The sequence below is a fragment of the Cebidichthys violaceus genome, unplaced genomic scaffold (genome assembly GCF_023349555.1).
Source record: "Cebidichthys violaceus isolate CVI_PGR_0920_01 unplaced genomic scaffold, fCebVio1.0.p SCAF_20, whole genome shotgun sequence".
In the NCBI taxonomy this organism is placed as follows: domain Eukaryota; kingdom Metazoa; phylum Chordata; class Actinopteri; order Perciformes; family Stichaeidae; genus Cebidichthys; species Cebidichthys violaceus.
The window spans coordinates 7,027,965-7,053,864 of record NW_027176373.1 but is presented as its reverse complement, the minus strand read 5'-3'; the positions used below and the strand labels follow the sequence as shown (position 1 = coordinate 7,053,864).

The following is a 25,900-nucleotide window of genomic DNA, read 5'->3' as shown; positions in this document are numbered from 1 at the left end:
ATAATTACAGCGGCCCAAACACTGAACTTATTAAAAGGGTTTGTGGGCACACCATGAGAAAAAGACTTCTCTGATCTAAATATGTGCAAACTAAGATGTTTGGAGAGCAAAAGTTAGACAACAGTGGTTCTTAAACCATGTCAGTGGGCATTAGTATAAATGATCTGTCCAGAGCTTCTACATGAGAATCAGGTTAAATGTTACATTGAATGCTTCACACTACAATCTAAAGTTATAGAAGAGCTTAAAATGAAAACAGTGTTAAATTAAAGTGTTCAAGTGAAAGCAAATGACACTACTGTTCTGTTAACTTTCATGTAAGTCCAAATACAATCAGCAGGACACTGCATGGAGTTGAACCCCATCCCAGTAAACTGAGAGTCTGTTATGTTACAAACACTGAAGCGCATTCACACACATTAATTTTCTTAATGATCTTAACAGGCTTACATTTATGATTGTATCGGAGGTACACTCAAAACATTTGAGGCTTAAGACCTGGCAACATGGTCTTGCTATGCTGCTGGTCGACGCAGGAAATATCATCTAACTCCTGCACGCGGTGTATGATGGTCACAGAAATGCATGGCCGCGTCACCCAGAGTCCAGCCAGTACCCTTGATGTGCGTGAAGTTGCGAAGGCCTGATCAATGCTGCTTAAGGTCAGTTTAGCATTATAATTATTATGGTTTTTAGGCCTATATTGAAGTATTGTCATATACATTCAGCCTATAAACAGACCAGATGTAGGGTTGAAGATGAAGATTTTTTTCAGCAACTCGACACTTAGGGATCAAATTCAAATTGTTTCTATTGTGTTAAAACAATAAAGTTTCACACATATTTATTGCTCAGCAGATATGAACCATTTCCATCAAGTGAGACCACCACAGGCAGTAAAAAGCTAGTCTACAATGTACACAGTATATTAATTATCCTATACTACCACAGCTGGCACGTGTTCTTTGGAGAAAGGTGAGGGCTTTGCACTGCCTCCTCTCTTCGTCCTGAATAGCTAACGCTTCTGGTCACCAATATGCTTATTATATTTTCATGATGATAATGGTTTAGGGATGATTCAAGTCAACCACTGACCTCCACGCTACTGGAGCGCCACTTGATTCCAGTCCCTGGGATGTCCAGTTGCGGTTTACTTTTAGCAGACCAAGTGGGTATTATACACAATGCTTTTTGCATGAACATAAAACATACATTCTCATCTAGTAAAAAAAACAGAATGGCAAGTATCATGTGTCATTATCACTTTGTATGTGCTTCAGCACTTGCTTCAGAGTTTTAAATGACAAGGAGCATCCGTTTTCACAGATAACACAAACATATTTTCATGTAATTTCTTTTATGCACTGACAGGACATTGAGGATGTTGATGAAACAGTCCATGACGTCCCAGATGCCACAGAGCCACCAGCAGTTGAAACCCCTGACACTGTAACGCTGAGCTTCCCAACATCACTCAGGGCGGAATGGGTAGAAATGTGCCTCCATCCTGTATGAAGAGTGTCTACGGCTTCTGACACCACAATCCAACTTCTCACAGAGCTGAAGGTGTGCATGGATGCCTGTGCACAGATCGGTGACAGTAGTTTAAGCTGAGAAACCAGAGTGTTATATTATTGTTTTTAGTATATTGCTGCTCCTTCAGGGTGTTTGACTACTCCACCATGTGGTGAACAAGTATAGCTGCGTGTTTAGACGATGTGGCAAAGCCACAACTTGTTGTGGCAAAGCCACAACTTGTTGTGGCAACTTGTTGCTTTATTCACCAGAACACATTCACTCATTCATTCAAGGAGAAACAGATAGATGTACTGTTTACAAGCTGAAATTACCCCAGTGCCCTAGTTCACACAATTGAAAAGTACTTTACAGTTTAAGATTAGCAGGATCTAGATTCAGAAACATCTGGAGCTGGCCTACTAGATTTTCACTCTTATTTTCAAATATGTTAGTATATTAAAGCTGAGTTGTATTTATAGCTGAGTATAAATTATATTTAGTTTAAGAATGTGATAAATGAGACATTGGGAATGTTTTTTGTCATCAGGTTGAATAATTTGAAATAAACAGTAAGATCAAAAATAAATTAGTACATTTTCTATAAACTACTGACTATTCTTACCTAGTTTTGCAGATTTGTCACACACTTGAATGAATTGTAAATTGTTTTGTTAGTACAGTCAAAAAAACTAACTTTATACCTCTCTTTTGACTTTTGTATGTAATGACCAGAGAAATCTTTCAAGGTGAGCTTAATTTCCCATAGACAAATTTACATACTGAAATAAGGTAGGCTTTCGATACTACATCACAAATAGTAAAAGCATCAATATAAAAATAGTTATCATGATAACTCGCAGTACAGAAATAGTATTGTTACGTGTATTTGTATTGCATAGTTTAAAAAGCGAGTACTACAATTGATGTAAGTACTGGAGGCTGGGGTGGAAAGAGAGAAGACCTTAGGATGAGCACAGACAAAGGTAAAGTAGAGCACTGATGCTACAAGTGTTATTTTCAATAACATAACATATTGAAATCTATCAGCCATCACATACACTATTACAGTTTTAGCTAGATGATGGGCATAACAAAACACAGAATTTCTGAAAAGGTCCTCTTCAACAACAGAGAAAATGTCAGGCATGGACATTTCCTGCTTCACCGTGTAGTTGGGCTTTAAGGCATTTAGCAATACTGTGTAAAAATACTGTTAACTGTAGGGCTGAAATGAACTTCCATAACATAAAAATAGCCCAGGAGTGTCAGACCTTATTTGATGGTGATTCACAATGATGCCACTTAATCAATGACGAAATGTAGTCATAACACGCAAACCTGCGGTCCTTGTCTGTCTTTCTATGACTGGCAGCAGCAGCCCCGCCTGCATCGCTACATCCAGGTGAGGGGAGGCAGGTAATGCAGTCGAGGGCAGGAAACAGTTTGTCAGACCGGAAGAGACCGACAGACAGCGGCGCTTTCAAATTGGTTGTTTCCGCATAAACAGTTTGTCGGGATACATTTTTGGCTTCTGCCAAAGTTGTTCTGGACTTTGGACCTATCGGTTGGCATACACTTGTAACTGGATCAGGATGGCAACTACGATGACGATATGTATTTTGATGACTGGAGTCCTGTTTGTAGTGGGAGAACGTTTGTTTGCAAATTAAGGCCGTAAAAAAAGCTGTTCAGATGAAGGCAGTCGAGTTGTTGTGTTGTCAGAGAGGAATTTAAACTATTCATTAATTCAGAAAAGAAAATGAGGATGTTAATCTTAAATCCGATCGCGCTATCGAGGGAATCGGAAAAGAAGCCAGGAGACGTGGAAATGGCTATATTATATCATATTTTATAATGTTGACAAAAGTAATGAATAAGTCATAGTAAAGTATGTCAAAAAAGTATCATTACAGTATGTTGAAAAAGTCAATATAAAGTCATGGTATAGTATGTTGAAAGAAGTCAATAAAAAGTCACGTCGTATGTCAAAAAAGAACAAAAATATTATAGTATAGTATACCAAAGACAGTTATGTAAAAAAAAAGTAAATAAAAAGTCATAGTAGAGAATGTTGAAAAAAGTCAATAAAGTCACAGTATAGTATGTTAAAAAAAGTCAATAAAATGTAAAAGTCACAGAATCTTACATCAGTATAGTCATCGTATAGTACACCAAAAAAATAATTGTATAGTATGTTGAAAGAAGTAAAAAAAATACATCAGTATAGTATGTCGAAATAGTAATAGTATGTCGAAAATAGTCATTAATAGGTCATAGTATAATATATATAAGAAAGTCATTGTATAGTATGTCGAAAAAAGTCAATAAAATGTCTAAAGAATATGAATGTATGAAGAATGTATAAAGAAAATCAGTCTCTTTCAAGGCATACTATACAATGACATTTTTATGGCATGTTATACTATATTTGTATTACATTTTTATGGAAAACTACTACTACTATTTATGGCATACTATGCAATGTTTTTTTTAAATAGTTTTTGTATCATATATTGTTGATGACTTATAGCATACTATTTTTAAGACATTTCACTTTTTTATGTCAGAGGCAAATTTGTGATATTGATACAAATAAAATATAATTGGGATTACATTTTTTTGGCATACTATTCTATGACATTTTTATGACATTTTAATGACATACTACACTATGACTGTTTTCATGATGTTCATGACATACTATATTATGAAATATGTGGCATATTATGCTTACTTAAACAATAATAAAGTATCAAGACCATGTTTTGCTTTGCTGGTGTTTCCTCACTCTGAGTTTCGCCAGCACCCTCTGCTCTTCTTAGACTTCAAGGAAGTGGCTGATCTGCTTCTTATGAGTTCCCCAGCTGCTCCTCCAGCATTGTCTTGAGCGCTGAGAAGCAAAAAACATATAGACACACAATCATTCAAATATAAAAATCCTGTAATTTGACTGTTGCAATTTCCAGCTGTGTGCAGATATTAGTGTTTTTCAGGTCCGTCTCTCCTCACCGAGATGTCCTCATCTTCATCCAGTCTGATGTTCCTCCCCCTAACACCTCACGTTTTTCTCTGAGAAATGGGCTTAAATTTCAGCTTAAGGTATTCTGAAGTGCTGGACATCAGAGGAAATTATGTTCCTGGGAAATGTAAATCACACTGAATGATGTCTGAATGTCTATGTTCATTACAGACCATATCTTTTAAGTTCATGAATTTTCAACAAGCTCGTAATTAAGCTTGAGAGGCCACTAAATTTTAAATGTTGATTTGAAATATTCAACATTTAACATAACGGTAATGAGAAAAAATATCCTACCTCAGAGCTTCAGCCCAGAGAAGATGTTGTCAAAGTTGTTCTGTATAACGCTTTTCCTCCTCACAGACGTCATCCATTGAAGCAGCATATCTACGAGTGACAAATAAAAGTGCCCGTCTTACATCTGCTTGGTGCGTAAACCGTCAAAATGATGGACAATGTTTCCCTGATGTTGATTTTAAATGTTAAGATGCTGCAGAGAGAATATTTTTCTTGCAACTGTTTACATTTTTCCAGATGCAAATTTAAAAAAAGAGCACACTAGTGTTTCTATTTTGTCATATTTTTTCTTGTGTAGGAAATGGTCCACAAAATTGTAATACAATTAAGCTTGTATGAAAGTGTATTTTTAACAAACACTAAATGATCCATTTCTGTGACATTGGGACTCTGCATCTGCCTACAATTATAGGAATAATAGTCAGGCTTTGTGGCCAATTGTATCATATAAAAAAAGGTCTTCTTTGTATTGACATGTACACATCCCAACATACTGCTGCTGTACAGAAGTGCAGCCCAAATACCTGCACATGGGGAAAGTTTGCCTTCAGGGCTGAATGTGAATATTTTAAAACAAACCTTGATGATTTCTTAAACCTGACCAAGTAAGTTTGTTGCCTTCATTTGAGGAGATTTCTGTCAGGCGGGGAGCTTCAAACCCCTGTAGGCAAACGTCTCACATGTTTTTAAAATACCCCGTATGAAGGAGCTGCCACAAGGCGCTATACACACAGGGCGGTGTGTGCTGCCGCGCAGAAGCCTCGCAATCGGGAGCGGGACATATCCGCAGCTTGTTAGCCCGAGAGAAACCCGGCTGTTTATCATGACGTCAATTCCCCTTTTTGTAGCGTCAAATAACTAATTACAACCAAATTTATTAGCAGAATAAACATTTGAACAAACATCATCGTGATTAGAACTACATAAATGACAGAAAACATTATTGGGAGAAATGTGTTTTAAGTTTACTTGAATGTACTAGTTACAGTACATCCCAGTCTATGGTTACATCCGCTTACATGGAGGGGGCGGGGTTCATGACCTATATTGCAAACGGCCACGAGGGGGCGGTCGATACGTTTTGGCTGCACCTCAGGGGAGCTGTCATGATGTCCATCTTTGTACACAAATTAATCCTTTTAACCACAAATTGTGACCAGACATTTGAGTACCTCACACTTTCATTAAATCCTTCCTGCCCGTTAAATTCCCAACCTCTCAAACTCCCACCCACAAGTTTTGTCTTTGTTTTAAAAGGAAATCAATCATTATCCCTTAATCTTTTTTGGACTGATGACATCACCAAGAATATGTTTTCTAGACTAAGCTACAGCGCCACAGACATCACTATATAACAATTTTTCACAGCCTATAGGGTAGAGAGAGTAGGCCTACAGAGAGGTACTCCTGAGTAAACTGATCTATGTGTAAATTCGCCGTGTCCCATTAAAAAGCCTACCCTTTGAAGTAGCCCATGTATTGTAAGAAACTCCCCCTATTGGTATAACACTCATATTACCTGCGTTACGACCTCCCCGCAGGAAAACAGTCGGGGATGCTTCTTCCTCCAGAGCATTTATAGCATGAGATGTTCATTCTGAGCAACTGTCTCATTGCACAGCTATTGCAAAGCCAAAGACCATCCCGGCGACCGTGTCACTCAAAACAGTGCCGCAGCTATGGGCATTTTTGCGGGCTAAAGTCATGTCATCTGAGACATTTAATTGGGCCCCGGTCCCCACGGGGGGACAGAGGACGACATTCCTCGACTGCCTGCGCCCTGTTGTGTTGCTCTTCACCGCATGGCTGCTACAGTCCGTGGATAACATGTCAATGCCAACGCAAACTTGAGCTGCTGGAGTCCCTCTGACTGATGCATTGATTATGGTGGAGAACTTCTGAATTCTAAATAATATAGTTGGAGTCTCAAGAGGGAAGTGGAGGTCAACTTTTGGAGAGATAGTTATGCCATGGTGCGGCCGAGAGACGCCTTATACTATTTCTGAAGAGACCTCAGCGGTGGTCCGACGGGGAAAAGGCGGCTATCAATATTGAGGACGTAGACTTCTACCTGATTTTAATCTTTATTTTTACGGAATTTCCTGCGTCGGGCTCGTGCTGCTTCAGGTAACAATGACTTGTTGGCTCAGGTGATTCATTTTCAGTTACCCAGTATATGCTGGAGATAGTCCATGTCTGTAATAAAGTAGTCTCTCTCCATCATAATGCGGATTATATGACAACAATAGGTGTACTATTATGCTATTCCATCTACTAATAATGTTATATTTTGACAGCATTAGGCATGATTTGCTTTTCCAGCAACCGAAAGAGCCTAAATAAAAAGGCTTTATTTGCTGGTGTAGAAGGTCATTGAGGTTTGTTGAGTGAGACAGAGGGTTTACCAGAGTTAAAGCAGGCATATGCCCCGATATAAAAAGCCTGTACTGGAGGGGGGCATGCAAAATCCAGACCTTATGTCTGTCAAAGTTTTTTAATTATTTAACCCCACTGCAACTCTAAATGCATGATGAAACTGGAGACTGAGTGTGTGTGTTCATAAAGCCCTGTACTTTTCTAGGTGTGGATTAATCACATGATTTATCAAAGCAAGACTTTCATTCCAACTGATAACAGCACCTGCTGAGTTAAGTATTTAGTTAAGAGTGGATAAAATCCCAACAATGCACTGGGTCGGAATACAAAATGGTATACTTAGCTTACACATCAAATTAGGACTTATACTATTCATCTGCTGATTGTCTGGTCCATAAATAAAATAGTGACAAAAGTGCCCTTCATAATTTCAAAGAAGCTAAGGTGGCATCTCCAAATTTCTTGTTCTGTCCAAGCAACAGTTTAAAACCCAGAGATAATCAATTTACAGTCACATAAAACAGAGAAATGTAGGAAATCACCACAATTGTAAAAATATCCGACATCATTTTCATTATTACATCGTCCCGTGTCTTTCATTAGGCCCTTGTTATTGTGCTAACAGCTCTGTTTTGTGCCTGTGGCCTCATGAAGGGATAAATGATCACCTCAACCAGAAGAGTGTCTCCTGATAAATCTGAAGTTAGAATCGCCTTCAGCCTCGACGAAACATCAGGTAAACACATGATCAGTAGCAAACTGTGCACACACACCCCCACACACACACATACACACGTACTGTAGCCATACGTGTGCTCCCCTCACACACTAAGGCCCCTGCACGTACACGTGTGTCTCGTCATCTCAAAAATTATGGTAACAACTTATTTTGAGTGTAGTTGCACCTATTACTCAATTGATCATTTAACACCTGACGTTGCTTGGAGCTCTACTCTCACTGCATTTACAGTATGTGTGGAACACATGCACGGCATTCCTCCCACCAAAACAGACCAGGCACCCCCCCCTTCCCGCCTCACACCCTATCACTTTAACTGTGTTCATTCTTCTACGCTGTAGCGGAGACAGGTGCTCCCTCTATTTTTGTAGGACCACAGCATATTAAAAAGTGACCACACATGCATGTGCACAGCTGTGCACTTGCGAAACGCACAAGTATGCACACACACAAGCAATTGCTCATGGGACCAGTATTATTTATTTTTTTAATCTTCAATCAAAGCTCAAAGGTCTACCCTACCTATGGTGCAAGGTAGTGTCTGTCAGGATGTTTCACTGCAGAGGGGCCAGGCACTGGGACAGCAGCTGCAGCTATGCAATGGCAGAGTCAGGTTTCCCCTCTAATACTAACAGTGTCATACTGCCTGATTCACTGTTCAGCTTTTAGAACACTGGCCTATATTTATAAGCAGTTAACACGTCCAGTCCTACTCCGCCCATCTCTGATCCCTCTTGTCTTTCTCTTAGGAAGTGAGATGAAGGGCTGTAGCAGGAACTACACTCAAATCCCACTCGAAGCAGTGATTCATTGAACCCCATGGCATTCTGCCTGTCATTCTCACATGGCAACATGTCCTCCTGAAATCACTTTTTCATTTCTTAATCATTCTTATTGGTGTACTTTTGTTTTCTATCTTGCCATTTCTTCTCAGCTCAACCATCCATTTGTGTGGATTCAGTTTATTTTCACCTAGTTTTCCAATACGTGTTTTTGTTTAGTTGTGCGCTGGTTAATTTTATGTAAGTAACTGTACATGGCCGGCTTTAGTTGGTAGCATGCCTGTAAGCTTTGTTTTAGTGGCAGTGGTTGCTTCCAGAGCTGTTCAGGCAATTTGACCCCACCCTCCAAGATCAAATTTTAGATATTCCCTGGACGATCATGTTGTTGCCTCTTTGAACTTGTGTTTCTCAGCAGGGGGACTAAGACCTGTGCTCCATCTAGGGATCATCCTCTAGGGCTCTCATGACTTCATGCCAGCCATAGTTATAACCCCACACGGTGTCAATCCTAAGCATTAGAACTGTATTTATTCCGCATCATAATTGGCCCCATGGCTGTAGGCTGGCCCACTGATACTTCTGCTTTTAGAAAGTTGCATCATCCTAGGATTCTCCACATGTGTTCCACAACTCCAGGGGGACATTACTGGCGAGGCAGAGGCTGGTCCAGACAACCTGTCTGTTTCCGTCTGTCTGTATGTCTGGCAGGCGGCTTGTCTGTCTGAATACCTATCTGTCCATACATCTGGCCTGTCTGTTCTTTCTGCCCACTGTGTTTGTTTGTTTGTATTCATACCCTTCATGTCTTTCAGTGTGACAGCTCATTACTGTTGTATAGTAAAAGGACACGGCTCATTTATACGTGTAGTAACGTGTGGCAGTGGGGACGTATAAGAGGCCCCTATAGTGTTTCATTTTGGTTCAATTTAAGAGGCGAAAAAGCAACTGCTTGTTTGATCACCCCATCATTTGGACCTACATTTGACAAAATAATCTCTCTTCCACAAGTTTAAAATCTCTGCAGGCTGATTATCATAGAGTACTTTGATGGAAGAAAGTAAATCAATCAAAAGACTATTGGTGGAGAGTCCAGTAACTATGTACATTTCCACAAGTAGTTTACTAAAGTACAGTTTTGAGGTACATTTACTTTACGTGAGTATTTTAAACTTTTGTTACTTGAAACTTCACCACATTTATCTGACATCTTTACTTTACATATTAAGATTTTATACGAAACAATATTGATCATCTGATGCATCAGATGCATTGTTATAGATAAGAATACTCACCAATAAATAAAGTGTTTAGCACAACCGGCAACAACATTAACATGCCCCTTACCGGTTTATACATCAATAATAATGAGCTAATAATACAATATAAATAATAACATGATGCTCTGAAAGGAATCATTCTGTATAATAAGTGATTTTACTTTTGATACTTTAAGTATTTTTTTTTGCTAAAACTTCTATACATTTACTTAAATTAAACTGCAGGACTTTCACTTGTAACAGAATGTTTTTACAGTTACAGTTTACTGCTACTTTTAATCAAGTGGAAGATCTGAATACCCTCAGTATGCTTTGGAAATTAGTAAGCAGTAAAGCATACACAAATTGTAGTAATGTCAAACCAAACATTTTTAAATAGTTGGTATCATTAAGAATATACAATATTGTGTTTTGGTATGTCAGTATAAATCCATCATTATACTGATTGTTCATATCTGAAAATTGCATTCTGTTTCTATAGATGTAAAAGATGTGGAGGACCTTCCTAAGACTTTCCCGGATCTTGAACAGCGACTGCAGGTATACAGTACTACTATACTTGTACATACTGTGGCATCACATTGCTTTGAACACACACCTTGTTTTGTTGGCAAAGCAGCACAAGAGATGATAGACAGAGTATTGAAGAGATGGCAATGATTTTAAATCCACAGCGCTGGTAAAGGATCGCATTGGGTGCCTTTTAAAGGAAAAGTCAAAATCCTACCCTGCACTCTTATGCTTTTTGCATTTCATTTTCAATGCATTTAATTTTTGCAGCTCTGGTTTGTGTTTTAATGCTTATTTGTTTTTATGGATCTAATGGATAGTCAAATGCCAAATGAATTCCCTCTTTGATTTTGAATGTTTTTGCTCTATAAATTATACTGTTGCTGTCATTATTGCTCTTTCCTTTTACTGTACAACTATTTTACATCTAAAGCCAGCTCAGAGAAATTATTCTGGAAAGCACTAACTGTTAAAGAGCTGGGGGCAGGTTGAGAGGGAAATATTGAAAATGTACTTCATAATGAAATAAATCCTGAATTAAAGTGGCCATAACCCTCTAAAAAATGTATGTGATGTTGAAATTTCCCTCTAAAGCATTATTCTGTTGACGGTAGAAACAGAGTATACATCAGGAGAAGCTTGGGTTAAGCTTATCAACCTTGTAAATCAATGTCTTTACTGTGTGCGCTCAATCTGCTATTAGTGTTGTCATTGAATTATCCTTCAACGAGTGCCAGAGCCAGGGTCACATAAAGTGCATGCTGGTTTTTAGAGTATCAAATGAGAACAGCAGTAGCAGGCCAATGAATGACAGCTTTCATGCACTGTACCACAGGCTAATAGAGGTATCTGTTTCATTCCCATTAATCGTAGTTACGTATGCTTTTTTTATAATCAATATTCATATTCAATTTATAGGACTGTAAACATTTTTAATGACAGTAACTTGATTTGAACATGCAATATTCTTATCTGGCGTCCGACATGCTACCATTGCTCCACAAGGTCTCCCACTGTAAGGCCTTCCACGGTGTGAAAAAAAAGCATCTGTAGGTCTTGTACAAGTAATATGGAGACAAGTTAATTTAGGTCTCAATTGTTGTCCTCACATACAGCAATCTCTTGTTTCACCAGAAGTGATATCTATAGCAAATTTCATGGAGCTTCTTGGAAAGTGCTGTTTCAAATAACAGGTCCAGATTTGTATATATTATAATCTCTTTTGTTTTGTTTTGCCTGACCCTAAACTAACATGGCATCTCTCTCTAACCTCTTGCAGCCAGTGCCCCCCTGTGGGTCTCTGAGAGACAGTGTTCAGGTGTACAAGGAGCACTGCAGGATGGCGAGAGAATTCCACCAGGTCAAACATGAGATCGCTGTGCTTGAGGACCGCAAGTGAGTCCCTGTGAATGCCTTTTTAAAAAAATGGAAAAGAACAAACAGGAGCTTGTAATGGTTGCATTGGGAGCACATCTAATCAGAAGGATGCATGTTCAAATTACGTTTGGTGTCACTCATAGCTGTGCCTGTCGACTTCTTGGCTTAATGAAATATTCAAATATTTCCTTACTGGTACACTATTGGGTAATATTGATTCAAGGAGAACAAATAAGAATGTGCTTTTATAATTATAATAATAATTTATTGTAATATCAGTGCAAGTTTGGAACATAAACTTAGACCATAATGAATTGCAACTCTTGTACTGGAGGACCACAAGGCATTTTGGATCAAAATGTCCACCAGATGGCACATGTTTATAGCTTTCCCACAGCATTTACCACATAATCTACAGCGAGCCCTTTCCATAATGTGATATTTGAACAGCTGATAATGTATGACTTTGATTTCAGATGTATTTCTTCACTATTATAATTACTTTAAAATTAGAAACAAGATCAAGCATGTGTGATGTAAACAGCAATGAGTGTGAATGTGAAGGTTGCTCTGCTGTTTCTTTGTTTGATTCTGGATCGTATTTAGGAAAAAGTAACATCTTCACTGTGGCGAATATTACACTGCAGCCCTTGTCAGATGTAATTGAGTGAGACATGCTGTATGCTATAATGCACATAGAGTATGTACTGTGTGTGTGTGCTTGCACATAAACAGAAGTGTATAACACATACACACACACACACACACACACACACACACACACACACACACGCACACACACACACACACACACAGTGCACACTGTCCCCTATGCCCTCAGCAGCTGTGGGTAGTTTTAGCAGTAGGATTTTCAAGGCCCTTGCTGCTACCCCACCACCACACCTACATACACACACACACACACACACACACACACACACACACACACACACACACAATCACGCACACAACCTACACCACTTGGCAGCTCCTAAATAGAGAACAGCATGGCGCAGACTCTGATGTGATGAGTATAGCCTTGAGTTTGGATAAGAACATGATGAGTCAGGCTGGTAGAAACTCTTGGTTCTCTTTTTTCACACTGTAGCTCATGCCAACATCCACTGACACACACAAAGTTAGATTCACACTTAAAGTAAAGTTAGACTAGACAGAAGTGACAACAATACCAATTGTGCTTTTAGGCCGATACTAAAAATGCAATTAAGGTACAGTATGACTGATACCGATACTTCATTTTGAACATTGAATATATTTTGTGGAAGAGTGAATATTTTTAGCTTTTGGTTATCGACCATAGAGAGGCATGATACAATGACAGTTTTGTTACTTCCCATATCACTACACAAAGATAGAAAGGAGATTTTCAGACTTACAGTGAAGTGTTGCATGGACGACAACAGGAACAACACTCTAACACACTGCAGAGGGATTTTCCAAAATCCACATAGTCTACTTTTGATCAGTATCAAACAAGTGCATACTGTAACATTGAACTTAAACTTGTTAACGATCCATTTTGTCAGTTCGATCAGTCCTGTAATACCAGTGAACAGAATCATGACACAAAGAGATTACACAAGAAAAATCCCCAATTGTGAAAGAATTATAAAACATCCATATTCGAAGTTTTGAAATTTTTTTAAACATCCGAAGGTATTTTTTCAAATTTGAAAATGTATACCCTTTTTATTAAATAAGAAAAAAGGTGTTCTGTACAATTTTTATCAGATTTGATCTGGCTTCTTTTGTTTTCCGGATGGAATTTTTTGGACTGAAAAAGATCTCTTCCTCTTTTTCAAGCTCCCTATGTCACATAAACATGCATACCCACACACGCATACATACATATGGACATACAGGTTTGAACTTGCTTCTGATAAAGAAAGGAGAAACTCAGCACTAAAGTAATGTATCTCAATCACTGATCTTTATCTGCAAATGACACTGTATTTTACTCGTTGTTCAAAACGTAGTTTTTTAATTTGAGTTACAACAGTCATTTAACCCTAAAACCAGTAAAATGATGTACGATTATAAAATGGTATATTAGAGAAGCCACATATCACATATCTGTGTGTTTTGCATGTGTTTCATAAAGTATTAAAAGATAAATAAAGTTATGCTTACCAACTCAGATGGAATTACCAGTCTTAGGGAAATGTGTAAAAGCTGAAAATAGATTGTGGATGAGGAAATACACAGAGATAAGATAAGATGAAGTAAACATCATAGTTTCCATTCAGCAGTTATGTCTATTTAAATCAATTTTTTTCTGGTCTAACAGGAAATGAATAGTCTGAACATTTTTTTCACATTTTTTAGACATTGGACAAGACAATTTCTTATGAATAGTCCATTGTAATCATCAGTTAATTATTTCAGAAAGCTGAATTTTAATGATGCATCATTTTGGACTCAATAAGGTACATTTATCCATAGGAAAATTACATATTGCATACCATATTAATTCTAAAGTAAATGTATTTTTTACTTAAGTTAATTCAAATAATAATGACAAACATGTAGTTTTAGACAAGTTTGAAAAGGTTCATTTGTGATCCAAATAAAAGAGTAGCCCCACTAACAAAATTCAAAACACTTGCATCCCGCTATTAAGCTGAAATTAATACATTTTTAATATTGGGGAAAACCCTGGACAAAACTCAACCTAAGTCATTTGTTTAAATCAGTTGTGCTTTTAATAAACACAGCTGGAGAAAGTGTTCAAAATTATGGCAAACCTATCAAATGTATGTGTAAATTTACCTCAACCAAATTAAGTATTAGGCCTTTAAATCATTTGGGCTTATCTCAAACCAATATGTCATCTTCTGTCATATTAGTTAATAAGTTATGGCATAAAAGCTCCACAGACAGCCTATATTGTAGAATAGAGACTCTTTTTCTTCCTTGTTGATGCTGCTGTTATGTGACTTGGCACTTACCAGCAGTAATACAACACTGACATTCACACACTCTCAAGCGTGAGGACATGACAAGCATGTTGCACACATACATTTCTGTGCATGTGTGCTTACACTGCCTTTCAAAGTCCAAAGGCTGATCTCTTCCCAGAGTGTGAACCACTGTTTGCCAGCCAAAGTCAGGTCAGCATGTCTAAACCAGAGCTAGAGTCATTCAATTCGATTGACTTCATTGAGAAAGATAGTTGGGATGATGAAATAATGTTAGTTTATGTTATTTTTTCATGCCCATACAAGTCCTCAGCCCACATGGACTTATAAGACACCAAAAATACAGTTGGAGTGGAAAAACATTACCATTATATTGCAAACAAATAACATAATCTTCTTTACAGAGACCTTTGGTGAAATTCTGCTTCACTTAAGGCTCTTTTCATCATTAACCAATATGTTTATGATTTAGGTCTGTACACAGTAGCACACCATATTCTATTATACATAAGATTATACATTGACCTCAGCATTATTAATATTATACTTATTTAGGCCATAGAATGTTAGCTTTGTTGCCCAACAGTAAGCAGTGTTTTTCTATTTCATAAGCTCAGCCCTTCCTGTAAGTTTGCATAATTTCCATGTTTATTTTGGTTTCTCTGCCCCCCCCCCCGCCATATTTTAGAAACAAAACACAGCTGGAGAATCTAAATTGCTCATAGGTATGAATTTGAGTGATCGTCTGGGAACCTGTTATGAGTGTTTCCCTGCCTCAAGCCAAGTGTAAGCTGGGACAATGTCCAGCTTTTCACAACTAAAAAACATTAAGCTAGAAATTAAATAAACAAATGACTGAACAGCAAATTAATATTAGAATTAGAAGAAACTCTATACTGATTTATCCTCCTCTCTTAGGCGCAAGTTGCTGGCAGAGCTGGTGGAGGATGAGAAGGTTGCCATGGAGATCGCCCGTCTAGAGGAGGAGTTTCGTCGTCTAACAGAGGAGAACCGCACCTTGATGACCGTCCACAACGAGCGCGCTCAGCAGCTGGAGAGGCTCTGCTTGACCAATCGAACGAGGCAGGACTCCTCGTGACCTCTGACCTCTGCGGAACCTGAGGCCTCCAGAAATCCAGCTGACGCTCAGGCCCGGACACCATGCAGAAATAAAGGCACAGCTAGTGTTCATTCTTCATAACAACAGTCAGTGAATCAGCTACAGAGAGGCGTTGTGTTTATTCATGTCTGAGTCATTTGTTTGAACCACAGACTTACTGTCATCATCTGTGTTCAGCTGTTGTAGGGATTCTACCAAGACCATGACACAAGGCCACTTTTCTGGGTTTTGCTATTACGTGATCTTGCAGAACATCCCCAGTCGCCATTGCAATACCTCACAGTATATATTTATACAATGTCAGCTGCCATGAATGACCAGATATTCTGATATCTGTCTCAGGTCCTGTAGAGACTCAGATCTTTTACCTGAGGTCTGTGGAGGGAGCCAAAGGTGGTATGATGTGGTCCAAATGTTGTAGTTTGAGGAGTGTTTCCCCTCCCTCTTTCTCTCTCTCAGCCCGTCACTTGCCTGTCAAGTTCCTGTTATGATAAAAAAGGAAATGAGACAAATGTTTAACAGAGTGTCAGGGATCGGGAAATTATAGCCATTTGTGAGGAACAGCAAAAGAAGAAGATATTTCACAATATCTGTTGCGACACAACACTGTCTGAGTTGTACATTTTTTTGATGTAGCGTCTCACACACATGTAGAAGGAGAAGTATACAACAAGATAAACTGTTGCTTATCATCCTCGTCTATTAATAAAATGCATTTAATTTAACACTAGCATCAGTTCCTTAGTTTCATTTCTCGCCATGCTTTTGTGTTTGTGCAGGCTTTATGACCATATTGTGGTGCTGACATGGAAAAAGGAACTAGTTTTTTTTTTTTTCATGAGGAGATTAGCTCAGTCTGGAATTCTGAAACAGTCATCTGATTGGCCAGTTTGACACTGGCAGCCTTCCCTCTTCCTCCTTCAAATCATGTGACATTTGACAACTGTGCTTTGTGGAAAAGCTTAGTCCACTTTGAAGGCGTGCTTTTCCTTTATAGAAAAATTGCTTGAAAGTTTATCATTAAACACATTTTCTGGCAGCGTTCCTGTGCCTCTATAGTCATCTTTATCATAGTATCACAGATATTTAACAACTAATACATGGTCCAAACTGCTGCTGACACCTCAAATGCCTATAAATATATGTTGAATATAAAGACAAATAATCACTTATCATAGTTGTGTACTCTTTTAAAGCCGTTAACTTATTGTGCCTCTGCCAGCAAAGCTCTCTCTCTCTCTCTCTCTCTCTCTCTCTCTCTCTCTCTCTCTCTCTCTCTCTGACATAAACAAACACATGACAAAGAAAACTGGAACTGAAAAAACAGAAAGGTATGCTGCCACCTGTAAAAAATAAAAACAAGATATGAGTCCTACTGAGAAATATTCATCTTCTGATTAACATAATAGCCTCAATTGTCTTGCAACAAGTTTAATTTTTCTTTGCACAACTTGTTCTCAAAATGCACTGCCTGTAATTAGTCAAGTAAGTCAAGACAACTCTAAAGACACAGACAATAGATAACATCCTGTTGGGTTTATATTCCCAACCATCATCTTAATCCCTGAATTGTGTTCGGGGTATTTCTATAAAGGGATTTTCTGGGAAAAGCCTGTTAGTTTACCAGACAAATGCAAGGGTGGGATTGGAGTGGACGGGAAAAACTGCTTGCTCATCCTATATCAGCAGCAGTCTATGAGTCAGCGCTCTGTTACACCCAGAGCTGTTGCAACACACACACACACACACACACACACACACACACACACACACACACACACACACAGACACACACCCACACACACTCTCACTCCCTCTATCTCTCCCTCCCTCTCACATACTCACACACAAGCCATATGACTGAGTCAAGCTCAGTTTTTAGTTTGTACCAGAGTTGAGATAAGGCTTTCTGGGAAACGTAGCCTGGTTGAACGGCATTCCATTTAGAAATAGCCATGTGTGCTCAGCAGCTGGGACTTTCTTTAACGCTCTAAGAAACGTGGATATATAAAGTCAGCCTTGTAAGGTAGGCAAGTTTTTGTTGTTATTTCTATGTATAACTTTTTAAGTATGTATAACCTGAAAGGGGAAATGTTACCTACAAGTTTGTATGTGCGTGTGTCTATGTTTATGTGTTTGTGCTTACATATAGATGTCCCTGATGGCCACATCTGCTCCCCGGTCATCTGTGTTTACATTTGAGTCTACAGTGCATTCCTCCCATGTGCTGCGCTGCCTGGATGAGCAGCGTCGCCAAGACACAATGTGTGATGTTACTGTTGTGGTGGAGGGTCAGAGTTTCAGAGCCCACCGCTCAATTCTCGCTTCCTGCAGCGAGTACTTTACGCAGAGGATCTCCTCCCTCACACAGCATGGAGCGGTCATCACTCTGCCACAAGAGGTGAGATGTCCCCTCACAACAGGTAGAAATTAGATACACACAAGCTGTGCTACCCAATAACAACAATGGGTAAAAATGAAGTGAGAAAAATGACTGAACGGTTGATTTCCTCAATAAGTGTTGATGGTACAGCTGTATGAGAGTTATTTGATGGTATCATTTTTTATGCTGTTTAGTCTAAAATCTATTTTTATTTAAATATTTTTGGCCTACAGTATTAGATGTTTGATTATCTGACAGAAAATATAGAAATTACCGATTGCAATCCTTGAGAATTAACTTGAGCATATAAAGTGCTCATTCATGTCACTTGTCCTTTTTTTCCAGGTGTCTGTGGCTGGTTTTGAACCCTTGCTGAAGTTTGCCTACACATCTAAACTTCTCTTTGAGAAAGACGATGTCTTAGAAATACGTAACTCCGCCTCCATTCTTGGTTTCAGAGACCTAGACAAGGCATGCTTTGATTTCCTGCTCCCTAAGTTCTTCTCCAGCAGCAAGAGCCCTGCCCCAGTTCCGAGAAAGACCTGTTGTAAGAAGAAATGTCAGAGGCGATTGTCAAAGGAAGACTGTGCCATTGACTCTGTTGATGTGTTGTTGGATGAGAAAGAAGTAAAACCAGTTGCTGACTCACCAACTCAGCAGGAAGTGGCTTGGCACTGTAACAAATCAGTGAAGAGCAAAATGGGAAGTCAGAACGGTGCAGGCACTCTTACACCTGTAGCTGAAGGGACAAATGGTCGTTTTATGCAGTGTCCTAAGTATCGCAAGTTCCAGCTGGCTTGTGGTAAGGAAACTTGTGTCACAGAGAAAAGTCTGAACAATCCCGTAACAGTAATCAAGAATGACTTTGATCTCCCCTGCTCCAGCAGTGTGAACAGCAAGAATGACATTGAATTCCCTGGTAATTCAACCTCTATTTCCACCAGGCAGAGCAAAAGAGGGGCTGATGAGCCATGGAAAACTGAAATACATGACAAGAAAAAAGGGGACGGCAGGGGAGGGGAGGTTGATATGATTGAGAAAGACACATATGAAAGGCAGAGAAAATGGAATAAGAAGGAAAGAGAGATGGAAATGGATGAAGACATCAGCTCTACAGACAGATCCAGTGTCAAGGTAGTCTCGTCAGGGCGGAGCACAGTGCTGAGTGAGATGTCATCAGGGTTAATGTTGCACCATTGCCCCCTGACGACCTTTGCAGAGCGCCCTGCAATCACTCGGTCACCGGGGCAAAAAAGGTCCGTCATGGACAGTACTGAGGGCAAGAAAACAAGGGACTCTGGTGCACTAGCGCCAGGGTCCATTCATCAAAAGGCAGATGATGAGATACATTCTGGCTGGCAAGAAAGACGACAAACTGGCAGCATGGAGAGAGCGGCCCTGTCGGTAAATAATGCCAGAGACAGGAGCGCCGTGGAAAGGGAGGTGGCCGAGCACCTGGTCAAGCAGCTAGGCTCTGACATGGGCTTATCTCAGCTGAATTTCCAGGACCCTGATGCAGGAAGTTCCTCTGATACAGGGAGCGGACGGGTACAGAGCACATCTTTAGAGTGGCTGAAATTCCATAACCTCAGCTCCACAAGCACAAGCTGTCCCTTTTACCAGGAGCTGGACCAAAGGAAATGTTTATGGAAGGGAGCAGAGCTGTCGGAGTGCGAGGGGGCATCGCAGTCAGGTGTGTCATCCCTCAACTCAGGGGAGGATGGAGACTCAGAAACGGAAACAGAAGGAGACAGTGAGTCCTACACAAGAGAGAGGGCCAGACAGGTGAGCAGTTAAAGCATGAAACAAGCCTGCTAAGGCCCTGCACATCTGTTTTGTTTGTTGATACGTCTGTCCTGCTGCCACCTAACTGTGAAGTTCATGTGCTGAAATAAATCTGTGTCAAAAAGGGTCAGCAAGCTCACACAACCTGTAGATTACTTTTCATTATGTTTGTTCAGAATCCCTTCAGTGCTAAGTTAATTATTCACCAAGTAGAAATGATGATGTGTGTGTGTGTACGTGTGTGTACGTGTGTGTTGCGACAGTGTGCATGTGTCTTGCTAATTAGTTCAGAGTCCAGTTCATCCGAAATTGACAGCTCAGCCCAATGAGTTAACAATAACTACAGGCGACTCAAACAACAGGTTTGAGGAACGTCTCATGTTACTGTTCAGAAGGTGTGAACAGTGCAGTGAGTGTGCAGACAAAGCGAAGGTCATTTCAGAGGAAAAACCGTGCTTTTATTTACTCTAGATAAAACCTTACATGATTGATACTGCTCCAGTAAACCAGTGAGTGTACATTTCCTGTCACACATTAGCAGCAGCAATAACCCAGCACCCAACCACCCTCCTCTTAGAGTTAGAGTTAATTATTAACAGCTTGGTAAAAATATAACTTGGTGTCTGAATTCCATATCCATTTTGACTTTTGCCTCACTTAACTGTGTTTTATTCAAATACAAAAAGCTCCACATGTTTTTTTGATAATTTCATATTTTTTTATTTTGTCTGACAAAAGATTCTATAGCAACTACCAACAACACAGAACACACTACATTTTGTTTTCCACAATTACTTTGTTTGTTCTACTGTTTGCAAATGTCAGCAAATGACTTACATTGATGCTCTTTGGTAACTCGGAATAGCTACTGTTAGTTACCAGGGAAAACAAAAGCACTATCCTCATCCTGTTTTGGATGCGCAGTGGGTGACAGACTTCCTTTGGACCTTCATTTTCCTAAGAGATGGTACCCGGTGGCAGACAAAATTGCTTAGTAAAAGCGAAGCTTATAGGGATCAAATCTAAATGTTGATGGTGTTGTTATTCTATTGCCATTACATTGTACAATCAATATTCATAATGATAAGTTATGCACAAATATGTGTCTGTTTGTTCTCATCTATATTTCTTATGATGTTCGGACAAGCAAATTAAACCTGTCTCTACAAGCCTGTTGATTTAAAGGTGTGTGTGTTCGTGTGTGTGTACTATAGTCACACTCCTATGTCATCTACAGCTTGACAGCATACAAAAAGACAAAAACATTTTTAATATATATATATATATATATATATATATATATATATTAAAGCATTGATTTTTGCTCCTTCAATGATGCTGATACCTTTGTTACCTTTATTTTCTGTTTGGGCGTCCATAGGTGAAGCTGCCTTTCTCTGTAGAGTGGATTGTGGATCTGAGCAGGAATGACTTCCAACAGCTGCTGAAGCAACAGGTTTTTACGCGGGAACAGCTGGAGTTTGTCCATGATATAAGACGGCGCAGCAAAAATCGCCTCGCAGCTCAGCGTTGCCGCAAGAGGAAACTAGACTGCATACATGATCTGCAGTGTGAAATCAATAAGCTGGTAAAAAAAAACACATGTTTTTTTCAAATCAGTAAACTTTTATTAAGCACTTCTTGTTTACAGACATGTTAATCATGGTGTCTGTACTGTGTTTCACAGAAGACAGAGAGGGAGAAACTAATGATGGAGAAGAGCCATTTGAGCCAGCTGAGGTCAAAAACATATCACAGTGTCTCTGCATTATGCCAGAGGGTCTACAACGAAGCCAACCTGCAGCCAGAGCAGCTCCAGGTGTTGGCCCAATACACCTCCCCGAACTGCCCTCTGTCCTCTTTCTTTCCTCACAAAGATGCACTCATTTCACAGCCTGAGTTGCTACTCCAGCCTGAGGCTTCTATCTCGGCCTGTTTTGTCGGCCTTGATAAGTCTGAGGAGGCTTCGTCCAGCTCAAAAACAGATACAGTCACAGGTGATGGTCAACATTCACTTTAGATACACACTCAGCGCACATACATGCAACACATTACTAGTTATTAAACGGTTCCCACTCTATCATACAATATTTAAAGACATTGCCACAGATTATGGACTAAGTACAGGCTGCATAGTAAGGTAGTGGTATACTTGTGATACATTTATAATGGGAAGGCCATAATCAGCACATATTCTCATTAATTCCTGCTAACTTTTCAATTTAAAACATACAACTTAAATTAAGAGGTCAGGAATATATTCCAGGTGTCCAAAACCATTAATTTACGTTTCCACCAATTATAAGTCTCTGATGACCTTCTGTAGCAATTTTTTCACACTTTGCAAATGGATTTTTAGACTTGACTTGACTTGTCAGCCACGGTGCATGATGAGAATGTTAAAATTGTAACACTGAGACAATCACAACTTTAATCAGAAATCAAAGGGTACAATGGTCTCGTTATTTATAATGTGCTTCACTGCTTAATTACCTCAGGATAACTCTCACACGCAACATATGTACTTTAATTGTTTAACATTTATATAAAGGTTCTCAGGTGTTAATAGGAACATTCAGCATACAATACCTCTTGCAGACAGTGCTGGTTCTCTCTTTAGAGTGCAACACAAACCAGCATTTTGCACTAAAGCCATACAACACAACAAACATAATGTGGCATGTTTACCTTCTGGTCATATGTCTGACAAAGATATTTCAGACCGTCATTGTGGTCGTCTGACCACAATGACACAGCTCTCCTTGGTTGCACACCGTTCTCTGAGCTTGGCCTTGACTCACTTAAACAGACCTCACGAATTTGCCTAAAATGTTTAAAGTGCTGTCTAAAGAAAGTGCACCTTAGCAGAGCTTTTATGCTGAACATGGACAAAGCAGCAACACTTTTAGGAGAAAAAGCTGCCTCACTCAGTGTGATGAAAATCATTCCCATAATGTGTCCCACATTATGTGTCTGCCCTGTATTGTGGCAGGTATTGGACTCTTTTTATATATGCTATGGAAATATTGTGTGTTACCCAGCACAACTTGATTATCTTTAACACCCTTAATTAAATTACTGTCAAGTGAACTATGTAGCATTACCATGCAGTACAACCATATTGATGTGTCCTGTACTATCAACACCACAGTTATGTTTATTAATTATTTACTCCATGTTGTGTAGTTCTTTTGACTTTCACCTTTAACCTTTCACCTAGTTTATCCCTGCTTATGGTAGATCTTTGACACTCAGGACTCATTACAGAAAACCAGTTTGCAACCTCCTCATGATCAAGTTTCACTGTATTATATATGCATATATTTATAGATTTCTTTACAGCCATGATAATCACAACTGTGCAGCTGGTCTTACATTATTTGTGTAAATATGAAAATCTGTTATACATTGATTTTATGAGGAAATGTTGAGTAACCACATTGTATTTTTAAGGACAGTGGGGTTTGAGGGTGTTATTGATGGTTAATGACATAAGAAGTTGTTTTTTTCTCCCACCAAGCTGATTGCAGACTGCTCAGGTAAAGTGCAATGCATGATAAAGCGGGTGCTTATTGCCCTCTAGTGGCAGTGCCTGTGCAGTCACTAGACTGAGAGCTGTATAGACGTGTACTACGGTGTGTCTGCAGCACACATTGCTCTACGACCGCGTTCCTTTATTTTTATTGCATAAAAAGGGCTGTATCTTTCTATCATAATGTCAAAATGGATTACTGAATTTTTTTAAGCAAAAGTGAAAAAGAACTGACATTAAACATTGAACATTAAAAACAGAAAATAAAATGCTCCAAACAGTAAAAGATGTTTACTATCATCCCTCAGTTGTGAAGATGATTCTTAGTGCAATGCATTATGCAATATTATTTAAAAAAGAAAATGAAACACAACAGTAAGGTTAATGAGATGTAAAATCAGTCAGTGTTCAGTTTGCAGGATAGCTCAGCTCATAAGGCTTTCAGAAAACTCATCTTTCAACTAGGACAGATATATTAATGATTGAATACTGCACTTAGTCTTTCATGTTTCTCCTGAATCTCAGTCACCCTCTCCCACTTAGTCTCATCTCTGTTACCTTTAAGTTTCTCTTTCTTTTCACTATTTCTTCAGTCCTCCTCTCCCCCTGTCTGTCTCAGGAGGCTATTTTAGTTATATAGAGACTGCAATTTCATCTCTCAATTTTTTTTTATGTGAGCAAACATAACGTAATAGCTCCCCAGATGATTATACTAAGATCTGTGAATCACAGTAATGCTGGTCATTCTCACTTGCTATTCATGAACTTATCATAAAGAGAGAGGTCAAGCAGGTGAACTTGGCCTAATAGATTTTGGCACTGGGGAGTGGGAACCAAGAGTCGCTGAGGTCCCAGGGCTTAAGGATGAGAAAGTCACCCTAATAAAGGTAATTTGCTTGGGAAAGCATGCATGTTCCCACGCTGTAATTAAGTCTCAAATCCAGTCATTCTCAAGTGGTTGCACTTCATTTTAAGACATGTGTGTGAGTCTGTTTCTACAGCTAAATCCAACAGCGTTTATATTTGTTGTTTTTTTGTAGAAATGAGACATCTTGGGAAACACACTATATGAGTCATGTCTTAGGCCATACAAGTCCAGTTAATATGATTGATGTGAAAAGTAAAGGAGTGTGCATTGCCTGCGCTGTTACTAATGTGACAACAGATGGCACCACATGAGCAGTTACTGATGTTGAGGGCAGGGCAAAAGACTCTTGATCAGATCAGATCAGGTCAGATTAGGTTTCTTCTGTTATCTTCTTGTCGCTGCGTTACGTAAATTGCCTCATGGTCTCCACGTGATTAAGTCGGCTGAATGTGTTTTGATCTTATAGAGTTATCATTTTTGATACCTGGGAATTCTGTCTGGAAAATATTTAAAAGGAAGTCGAATGTGACCTGTTTAATGTGTTTCCTTCTGTTTACCTGCTTGCACCTTTTGTTGAGCTGCCTGTCTTATGTTGCTGTAAGATTTGAGTATTGCATTTCTCCCATCTCATTTTCTTCTCTTGCTAACTGCTTCTCCTCGTCTCTCTCTCTCTCTCTCCCTCTGAGAGAATATGTGGGTGTTTTCTGTAGGTGGTTCTCTGGCAAAGCCTGAGCACTAAAGAGAACACAATATGCTGGGCTAGTAATCCAAGTAATGAATAGCTAGATCTGTGCCAGCTGTTGTCATGGGAAGAGTTAATGGACGAAAACTTTGAGAATATTGTTCCAAATTTAAATTAATTGTTTCAATTTGTTTAATTGTAGTGTTTTGTTTTTAATTGCATCAATGACACCCACTCTCACAACAACAGCTTGTTTCGTAAAGGAGTGTGTAGGATTTTTAGGAATCTAGCGGTGAGGTTACAGATTGCATCCAACTAGTACCCCTCCGCTCACCCCTCCCTTTCCAAGCGTGTTTGAGAACTACGGTGGCCTTCAGGTAACGTAAAAACTCGAAAGGCTCTCGCTAAAGCCAGTGTTTGGTTGGTCCGTTCTGGGCTACTGTAGAAACACGTCGGTACAACATGGCGTATTCCATGAAGAGGACCTGTTCCCTGTGTAGATATGAAGGGGTGATTCTGAACTAATGATAACGTAACCATTCTTAGTTTCAGGTCTTTATAAACTAATGAAAACAACTATGAATATTATGTTCACTTCCTGCCAATACATCCCCCTAAATCCTACACACTGTTATTTTGTGTTGAGTTATTTATGTCGTTTAGATGAATTCAGAAGACAACATTCTTTTCTTCCAA

At 39.2% G+C, this 25,900-nt stretch overlaps 2 protein-coding genes and 1 long non-coding RNA gene across 4 annotated transcripts; 2 read left to right on the top strand and 1 right to left on the bottom strand.

Moving 5' to 3' along the window:
• Window positions 1-1,434: 1,434 nt before the first annotated feature.
• On the bottom strand, window positions 1,435-6,415 carry LOC137876827 (uncharacterized). Its single transcript, XR_011103466.1, has 5 exons — window positions 6,354-6,415; window positions 4,835-4,924; window positions 4,528-4,655; window positions 4,307-4,408; window positions 1,435-1,580 (listed from the first exon to the last, which is right to left on the bottom strand). It is a non-coding gene; the product is annotated as an uncharacterized lncRNA (long non-coding RNA).
• Window positions 6,416-6,469: 54 nt separating this feature from the next.
• On the top strand, window positions 6,470-16,998 carry map3k7cl (map3k7 C-terminal like). Of its 2 annotated transcripts, none has more exons than XM_068716504.1 (5): window positions 6,470-6,961; window positions 7,865-7,946; window positions 10,490-10,548; window positions 11,798-11,913; window positions 15,753-16,998. In XM_068716504.1, exons 2-5 carry the CDS (start codon window positions 7,871-7,873, stop codon window positions 15,931-15,933), a joined length of 432 nt encoding a protein of 143 aa, XP_068572605.1. In that variant the 5' UTR covers window positions 6,470-6,961; window positions 7,865-7,870; the 3' UTR covers window positions 15,934-16,998. The 2 variants fall into 2 exon arrangements, with proteins under 2 accessions (XP_068572605.1, XP_068572606.1); XM_068716505.1 differs by lacking the exon at window positions 6,470-6,961 and adding an exon at window positions 7,442-7,481.
• Window positions 16,999-17,771: 773 nt separating this feature from the next.
• Window positions 17,772-23,958, top strand: bach1b (BTB and CNC homology 1, basic leucine zipper transcription factor 1 b). Its single transcript, XM_068715930.1, has 5 exons — window positions 17,772-17,980; window positions 18,107-18,355; window positions 18,683-20,122; window positions 21,504-21,710; window positions 21,810-23,958. Exons 2-5 carry the CDS (start codon window positions 18,107-18,109, stop codon window positions 22,140-22,142), a joined length of 2,229 nt encoding a protein of 742 aa, XP_068572031.1. The 5' UTR covers window positions 17,772-17,980; the 3' UTR covers window positions 22,143-23,958.
• Window positions 23,959-25,900: the final 1,942 nt, after the last annotated feature.